At 41.5% G+C, this 9,951-nt stretch overlaps 1 protein-coding gene across 1 annotated transcript in view; it reads right to left on the bottom strand.

Moving 5' to 3' along the window:
- Window positions 1–225: 225 nt before the first annotated feature.
- The window catches only part of NPR1 (natriuretic peptide receptor 1), an 845,985-nt gene continuing 836,259 nt past the window's right edge, over window positions 226–9,951 (bottom strand). The window contains exons 21-22 of the mRNA XM_078671023.1: window positions 6,708–6,799; window positions 226–2,221 (exon numbers count right to left, since the gene is read on the bottom strand). Of these exons, the coding sequence (XP_078527149.1) occupies window positions 2,159–2,221; window positions 6,708–6,799 (155 nt within the window). The 3' untranslated portion in view covers window positions 226–2,158. The remainder of the gene's footprint in view (window positions 2,222–6,707; window positions 6,800–9,951) is intronic.

Genomic DNA, 9,951 nt, shown 5'->3' with positions numbered 1-9,951 from the left:
GAAACATCACAAAAGGACACTCATGGCCAAAGCAATACATATTTTGACTAGCATAGTTCAAAACATAAAGTGGTGGTGGGAAGAGGTACATGTCTATTAAAAATATTTTTTTCTATAAACTTGTAGAAAATTACTGAGCTCTACACCTGTAGTACGTCTAGCATAAATAGCCATCATCTTATGAAATTCTGTAGGACAAAACACCAAACACTCGGAGTATACAAATACTTTCTGTAGTCTCTTTATACATTTCAAAACATTTCAATTGACTGTTCTGTAACAGCTAATACAAAATTATACATTCATTACCTGTAGGGTCTCAAACATTTCCATAGATCTGTGCGTGTACACTAACAACTGAGTACTCCATTCACCATTTATCAATTTCCTTACATTTCAATAGATATTGATGTGCGCATTGGTAGAACCTTCTGTTCATCTTTATATTTTTGTGAGCTCCTCTGAGATCAAAAACTTTTTCCATATGTCATCTATAGATTTCTGTAAATTTCTACAGCTCTGCCTATGAATAGTGACAACTAAACTCTTTATTCATTACCTATAGATTATAGTACATTGCTAAAGACTCCCCCATGAACACTGATGACACATTTCTCCATTCATTACTTGTGGATTTTTGTACATTTCCATACACTCTTTAATGAACCTTCATGACAAAAATGATCATCAACTATAGATTATTTTTTTTACATTTCAACAGGCTCATCTGCGATTAGACAGAATTTCCCAATTCTCATCTATCAACATCTGAACATTTCTACAAACCTGTCTGTGAGCAGTGACAACCCCAATTTCTCAATTCCTTATCTATAGATGATATACATTGCTGAAGACTCTTCTGTGAATAATGTGCCAAATTTCTCCATTCATTACCCATAGCTTTTTGAACATCTCCATACACTCTCCTGGGAACAACCCAGCAGGTGTTCTCTAGACCGCTGTAAACGTTTTTAAGGATTCCACACGTAGTGATATAAGACTAGCTTTATTTAATCCCATATATTTAAGAGTCTTAATACAGAATTTCACACACATTCTTGAATCTCTAAAATCCGATACTTCTCTAGGGAGTGCTTGAAGAAACTATGAATCACTATTGGCTTCTGAATAGGAGAAGCATATACTTCTCTACAGTCGTCGTAAAGAATTTATACATCTTTTCACAATGTGCGTTGCACTTTGTACAAAATGTCCTAAAGGGCCTTTCCCTGGACAACTCATCTGAAATCTTCGTCGACAGGTAAGTTTATGCTGGTCACAAATAGAGCGGTATACATTGTGTCACAGGATATACAATGTTTTAAGGTCCAGGGTTTTCTGTCAAGGAGATAAAACTTTATTGTTCCTATTGATCAATGTAATTCCCTGTTTGTTTATATTATGGTTTTAATCCGGTCTTGGAGAGACTTTGTTCTACTTCTGCAAAAAGAGTGAGCCTGCCCCTTCTGTTAAAGTTTAAGGCGTGCTTTGTAGACGTTGGACATGGAAGGCTATTATGTCTATCGTTTGAGGTGAATCAGGTGAGACTGTGGTTACTCCCACTTTGGTAACCATCATTCAGTCATCACTGCCCACCCCATGCCCCCGTCACCCAACGTCTTGCATTTTTCTTTTGCGCTTCTGTGGTGCCATCATGACAGCAAGGCAACACTGGCTCTTGGTCTATTGATGTTCAAGGGTGTCTTCCAGAAAAGAGCTTCGACAATAGAAACATGTTGGGTCAACCGGTAAGAAAGCTGATGGTGGTCGGGAGGGACTGTACTCCTTGCACCATCTCCCAACCTGGCATTTACCCATGGCACTAAATGATGCTGATCTTAAGGTGTGAAGTTGAGGTATCTCTGCCTCCTGAACATAAACGTAAACACATAGGTGTATTCTTGGCAGCTGACACAGATTTCAGGTGTGTCGGAAGCTTTTGCACAAAAGTGAGGGTGAGTAAGGGAAATGACAGTATCTTCTATAGCAGGTTGGCTTGGCACCCCACATTTTCCACCTGTGCAGTTTCTTCTGCAGTGTCCCCATCAACTCTTTGGTGGGTGAGCCAGACTGTAGAGGTGTCAAGAAGATGCCCAAGTAGCTCTCTGTTGAACCCAAACTGCAGCGAGGAAGGCATGCACTTTTCCAGGGAATATGATCAGCCTCGGGTACTGCTGGCCCGTTCACCAAGAAGCCAATACGTCCTCACTTTTCCCTTTCCCTGTGTGAGGAGAAAAAAAAATAGAAGTTGGACCCTGTAGATTTCAGAGAGTAGAGCATGACTTTGAAAAGAAAACACATTGCAGGTAAATGACAATAACATGTCCGGTAAACAGGAGACAGCAGACACCACGTCCTTCTGGAGCATGGACTATGTGGGCTCCATGAATAACAGAAGAAACATTCTCTAATAGGAAGTCCACAATTAATGGAATATGGCTCTTCTGTTAGGTACGGCTAATGGAATGCAGGAATCACAAAAAGAGCAGGGAAACACTCTCATTAAGAGAAGGGTATGGGGGGAATCGACAGCACTCTTCCAAAAGGAAGATCAAATGCAAGGTTCTTATTGCAGGAAGACTCTTGAGTGATCCTACACTGGCTCAGCTGGCAGGCACAAGGAGGATGTGTCTAACAATTCTTGCTTGCATACACCATTGCCTGCCTAAACCCTTGCTGTACACCAGAAGATTAGGAAATGTGTTGGCACATGCGTGTCTCTTGCCTCTATAGCTCAAATACTGTGAATGACCACACCATTAGGGCGGAAGAAACGATTTCACTATGCTGCCCAAGTGAAATCCACATGTGCAATCACTTGCAATGGATACCCCCACGTTTTACCCAGATATGACTGTAAAGGCAATCACTAGAGATGGTTCTGATCACAAAATCACAGCCCCAGCAGTTGTAATCATTGCATTTGGCTAATTCCCACCTGTCACCCTGATATGAGCCCAGTTCAATAATGAAGTCTTGATATACCCCCTAGTGCCATCTACCTCTCTGCAACTGTAATCTCTGCACACATTTATGAATGGTGGTTCGCCAAGTATACTCACTGTGCAAGGCTACACCCGATGCCATTCTATTAAGTTCAATCCCTTTACATGTCTACGCCGCAAGACCATGCCTCTCAGGTTCAATTAACCTGCATGACAACACCCAAGGGCAACACTTCACACTAGTAAACACCATGTGTGTTTATGCCCTAAGGGCAACCATGCATATTTCTACACAAGTCAAACAAGGTCAGCCAAGATACAAGTAAAATCACTGTCCATCACTATGCCCCAAGCCATGTCCTTAAGTGCAGTCACCACACTTGGCAATGCTCAGAGACCTCCCAGTACAATCAATACTTAAGGCTACACCCATGAGAAGACACATACAAACAACAACACATGGCTAAGCACCATCGGTTTCATATGAAGTGCGATCACAAAACATGGGAATGCAACCATAGATTCCATCCCAATAGTGATCATAACACATGGATACACACCAAAGGTCCCATCCCAAGTGCAGGGGCAACACATGGCTACACATCACAGGTCCTGTCCCAGGTACGGTCACAACACATGGCTATGCACCACAGGTCTCATTCCAGCTGCTAAAACGACATACTGCTACGCTCTATAGGTTCAATCCCAAATGCAATCACAGAGCATGGCTATTCACCACAGGTTCTGTTCCCGTTCAAGCACAACACATGGCTATGGATCACAGGTTCGATTCCAAGTGCAGTTGCAGGAGGTGGCCATGCACCACACGCGCCAGCCAAAGACAACACATGGCTACGCATAAAAAAGCCCAACCAAAGAGCGATCACAACACAAGGCTGTGCACCACAGGGCTTTTCCTAAATGCATCACAGAACATGACTATTTACCACAAGTCTTATTCCAAGTGTGATTCCAACATATGGCTACGGACCACAGGTTCCTTACTATGTGCGACCATTGGACATGGCTACTGACCACAGGCCCATCCCAACTGCATGCACAACACATGGCAATATCCCAAAGGTCCCATACCAAGCGCAAGCTCAAGCTCAACATGTTGCTATGCACCACAGGTCTAATCCTGCGTGCAATCACAACACATGGTGATGCACTATAGGTCACATTCCATGTGTGATCACAAAGAAATGGCTGTGCAACACAGGTTCCATCCTGTGTGTGATCACTGGACATGGGTATGCACCACAAGTTCCATTGCAAGTGGAGTCACTGCACATGGCTATACCTCTTACGTCAACTGCTCCCCAAGAGTAAAGATAATGCACACTGCAACGACTGCTAAAACAAAACGTCACTGTGAAGGGCTATGGCTAAGACCACATGCACAGTGTGTCCAAGGCACATGACTATATACCCAAGGGGAAGGTCCACAAAAGAAAGAAAAAGGCACATGGCTACGCCATCAGGCCCTCTAAGTACCGTGCAGGGAGGCCCCCTCACTTTTCGTTACCCAGTGAAATGGAGTCACTGTAATCAGATTCATCCAGGCCTCTCCTCACTAGTGCATTAATGGTGCATGGTTAAGCCATCCACGTTTGACCATTGTGCATCATTATGCAACACGATCATGCCATGAGGTGCCATGACACACCAGGTGTATTTGTAGAGCGTGGATCCACTGTGAGAGGTTGCTTTGCACCAGTGCTATACAACAAATGTTTGTTGTTACCCAATTGAGTGGTATTTATTTTACAAATTTCCCATGGATGAAAGATACCTCCTCTCAAATACAACAAGTTTTGCTTGATCCCCTCTCTTTGCATAAACACCTTGGGGCCAATTCAAAAACACATCTGAGTAATAGAAGTAGTACTAAAAGAGTACTCTTTTACAAACTTTTAAATGACTTTGTAAGTCAACTCTGAAACATCCAAATCCTTATCGATTAAAGTGTAAATGGGATACAGTCCTTTTACTAATTGCATATAAAATACTCCCGTTTTAGAAGTTTTGCTGCCAATTCACAAAGGAATGTACGAGTACAGAAAAAAGTACTAGCCGAGTGCTACTTTACATACTCAAAATGCTTTCGTGAATAGGACCTGCAGTGTGAATGCGCCTAACTGATGTACAGCTCAAACACTGATAACATTTGCAACTGACTGGTGAACCGCCCGAATGGGTGTGCATCCTGAATAATATCGACACCAGAATATTGATGGTACACAATATCAAGGACAAAATATTGAAAATAAAATATTGACAGGTAATAAGTCTAGATTTTCAAACCCTAGTGTCACATATATGTACCATGGTGCTATATATACAAAACGCATCATGGTGTCTGAAATAAATTGAAAATCCACGAATATAAATATTATAACTATATATATATGTATGTATGTATGTATGTATGTATATATGTAGTCTAGTATGTTCCCGCAACTTTCTTGCACTTTATTACATCTTTATCACTTATGCACTTTTTTATCTATGCACTTTATAACTTTCGCTGCTACATATAAGAATTTGCATATTTGCACAGAATTGGTATATATGTCATTTGAATTTTAATTTGACAATAGAAATTGCTTCTTAATGCTTTTGATCTACAATTTTTATTATCTGACTGAATTGGATTAATTCCTGGATTTAACCAGTAACAACTTTCTGTACACATGCCAGCAAATGGACAAGTATATTAGCGATAGTGTGTTTTCACTGTTTATTATATGTCACGTGATTATGGTGGACGCCACCAGGGGGCGGCGTCAACATCACTGCATAAACTTATAAAATAGCATAATGATCCTAAACATGTTGCAGCGTGACCAAGGGCTTTTGGCCCGAAACGCGTCGCTGGTTCTGTTTTTGTTTTAAATAAATACCATCTTGCTGACTCTGCTGGTCCGGTCCTTATTCTTTGCTGGCGTGGAGGCGGTGTCTGCGAGCGCAGAGCAAGCTGAGGAGGAACCTTCTTTTCATATATATATATATATATATATATATATATATATATATATATATATATATATATATATATATAGTCACACTTCCCACAACAAGAGAGTTGACGCCGTGTTCTCACGGTCCGAACAATTTGCCACACTTCCCACAACAAGAGAGTCGACACCGTGTCCTTACGCCAGAGTATTGTTTAATGTCAGCCGATAATGTTAGACACATTTCGCCTGCCCAGCAGACTTGCCCTGCTGGGCAGGCGAAACGCGTCTAACAATATCGGCTGACATTAAACAATACTTTGGCGTAAGGACACGGTGTCGACTCTCTTGTTGTGGGAAGTGTGGCAAATTATTCGGACCGTGCCTAAGAGGTCCATTATCGTCGACGCGCCCAGGCGCCCTCTGTTCAGGCGGCGGTGGTTTTTCTTAGGAAAACGTGGAGTATATATATATATATATATATATATATATATATATATATATATATATATATATGGAATAGTACATTTATACTTCACTATATGCACTTACCTTTCGGTATTTTGGCCCTCGATATTCTGTCCTCTATATTTATGCACCACTATATTCTGGGGGTCGATATTCAATAGTACAACAGCTCAAATAACATATGGGAGAATAGATTTTAAAACTAGTACTGTCGATCTAGCTGCGGAAAAATGTAATAATACTATGCTTATATAGTGCTTCTAACCCATAAACGGCATCCAGGCACTTTTCACGGATTTAGGAGTCAGAAAAAAGGGATGATCTGCTTACTTACCTTCATTTCAACATCTCCTCGAAGCTGGAGCTCGAAGCTGCCAAACTCCTCTAAGATGCCTTTGGTTGTTGGTGACACGTGAATCCGCAGCGCTGGAAGTAGAAGACAAATGCACGGTCATTCAAAGCACAAAATGTGAGCAAACAGCAATAATGCCAGCACAATATATTTCCTGCCATTTCCTTTAGGCGGATGGAACTACCATTATAGGATAGATTAAAAAGTGATTATATCAATCAAGGATTGATGAAAGTCTGCATCGGTTCTGCTGTTATGCAAACCGGTAGGCTGCCTGTTGGAGAAAAATCTCAGGAGCAAGCCTATTAACCCGATAAGACGTTCTGCCAGAAATCCATGCTTTTAGTAATTATGTCAGGCTCAAAGAGAGCAGTATTCTTGCTAAGATCAGGTGCACATGATTGCCGAAGGAGAGTACTGTATAGCGATCACAGGAAAAAGGTTCTGTGCCCATGTATCAAAAATCCACTTTCCATTCCTTAAATAGCAAATTTTAGGTAATCGCTATTTAAGGAATGCAAAACGGTATGTAAGAAAATAGCGATTTCCAAATAGCGATTCCTAAAGATTCGCAATCGCCATTAGGTATTCACTATTAGGTAAAAGTACTCTATTCGTCCCTGTGGGCCTGAAGGCCCATAGATCTGAAATTAGATAAAGATCTCAAATTAGATAATGCAATACCAAAGGCCCACGTGAAACACCCCAAAAGTAATGAATAAAATCTTTTTTTTGCATTTTTCAAAATCTGCATAGTTTGCATTTAGAAAATGCTTGGTACATGTGCTGAGGGAATTGTAAATTACGATTCCCTATTTGTAGTCGCAATGTTAGGTAAAGGCAATTCATACATCTTGAAAGGCTATTTTGCCTTTGCAAATGGGCGAAATTACTGATTTGCACCATTTGCGGATGCACAATTGTTTGATACATGTGGCCCTCAAATTGTAGCGGTAATAGAATGCTGCACTAATGTTATTGGTGCTTTTTGCTATTCTATTGCAATGTCTCATTCGGATGCAGTCCTGTTGAAGCCTTTAGACAGCGGTCATCTACTCTCTGTAGCTGTCAGCAGGATCCAAAAACCAGGGTGCGCACAGTGTGAGCAGCCCTATTGCGATGGGTGCCCCCTAGCCTTTGTTTGCATTCTTGTGGAGACCTCTTCCTCCCCAGAGCCTCTCTCCTGGCTCCAGGGGGATCATGATCTAACCATACCGGATCAGCATGTGTTGACTGGCCATATGCGACTGATGCGGCAGGCACTCTCATGCTGCAAATCTCAAAGGGTGGCTGTTACAGGGTATGGGAGGCTGCAGCAGCCTATGATGGCTGTAAACATATCTGTAAGGCTGTATTTGGGCACCTGTACAAGGCCATACGAAGCTGTAGCTGATCAGGATGACTATGAAACCTGGGAATAGTTTAGGGAATCGGGCAGCGCTTGGTAATATGTGCTTCCTTCACAAAAAATGCCTTGCTCGTCTAGGACTTACCCAGTGATGACCAACTACATATTCTTTTTCTTACTGAAACTTGGATGTTTGATAGCTCTGCCTCTGATGTAGCATCAGCAATCCCTGGGGAATACTTTATGCTACACAATGACAAAATAGGAAAAATATGTGGGCGTAATAGTTGTTTTTAAACAATCTATTAACTGGGTCTCATTTGATCTAACGGAGCTCGAGGGCAGAATACCTCTGTTTTTTTGCCTAATACTATCAGCCAATAAATCCTTGGCCGGGGATTAGTGTATTGATCCTCCTGGTTATGCAGGAGAGTTTATATCTTCTCTGGATGGGTGCCCATGAAAATATATGTTGACATATTCAAATGTTATAGTCCTAGGGGACTTGAATCTACATCTGGATCAGGTCTCAGACCAACATGAACTAATATTACTTGAAAATATGGCATCATGGAATATGAGGCAATTTGTCAACCAGCCCACCCATGTGGCTGGTTGATCCTATCTTTTCAAATTGCCAGGTTGTTGTATGGGATATTAAATAGAGTGAGTGGACAGATCATGCTATCATTCCTTTTGAATGGAGGATTGAACACGCCCGTCAAGGCCGAAGGATTAGTCCTCCTCTACCCTACAAGAATTGGGCCAAAGTCTCTAGTTTGGAATGCAGTTCCACTCTTGGGGCGTATACCCCGCCATTGAGTGGTAATATTGAGTCTGATTCTCTCTTGGTAAATGCTTGGTTGTTGCAGTCGGCAAATATTGTTGCCCCTATCAAGGAGAGATCTGTTTTTTCTAAGAGCAGGTAGTATTCTACTCCTTGGTTTAATGAAGAGTTCAAGAAGCTGCAAAAGCAGTGTACAAAATGGGAAAGAGGCTGGAAAAAAAACGACCTGCCTTAAGTTAAGGAACTAAATAAAAAAGCGTTAAATAGTTACAATCAATCGCTCAAGAGGGCACAAGCGAACATTTTTGCCATCCAAATTGTTGAATCTGGCATCAAATCGAGTGACATCCTCAAGATTAGCGCAAGGAAACCCCGTTGGGTAGCCAAGTAGTGTATAAATCTGCTGTAATAATAATAATAATGATAATAATAATATGATTATGAATAATAATAATAAATATTGTCAGAAAATTCATCTACCCTGATCCTCTCCCACAGTTGCTGGATGCATCCCTTAAGTTGTGATGACAGCTATCTGATTTTTTTGATAACAAAATTAAAGGCATTGTGGACATACTTAACACAGTCCCCCGTGATGTTAGTGGGTCGGCGGACTCGAATGGGACCCCATTAAAGACTTTGCACTGCTCTCTGCAGGAGTTTGCTCCCATTTCGCAGGAGGAGTCTGAACAAGCTTGAGGAGCTAGCAAGTTGGGCTCGCCTTATGATCCCTGCCCGCTGCATATCCTTGCTTCTAACTGCGCTGCCATGAATCCCATCTTAAATTCTCTTCTAAATAGCTCCATCCAATCTGCTATGGTACCTAGTTGCTAGAAACAGGCTAAACTGATTCTCTTGTTGAAAATGCCATCTGTAGACAAATCGATTTTAGCAAACTTCAGACCTATTCCCCCTACAAGCTTTCACTAAGATACTGGAGAAGCTGACCATTCGCAACCTATTTATTTTGAACAATTTCAGCAGCTGCATCCTTCTCAATCAGGTTTCCTTATGGCTTTAGCACCAATTCCACCTAGGTGGAGGTCACAGACACCATTAATCTTGTGATGGATCAGGGTAAACAGGTGGTG

Source organism: Lissotriton helveticus, chromosome 12, assembly GCF_964261635.1.
Source record: "Lissotriton helveticus chromosome 12, aLisHel1.1, whole genome shotgun sequence".
NCBI lineage: Eukaryota > Metazoa > Chordata > Amphibia > Caudata > Salamandridae > Lissotriton > Lissotriton helveticus.
Note: the sequence above shows the minus strand (reverse complement) of the source record. Positions and strands in the feature narration are given on the sequence as shown.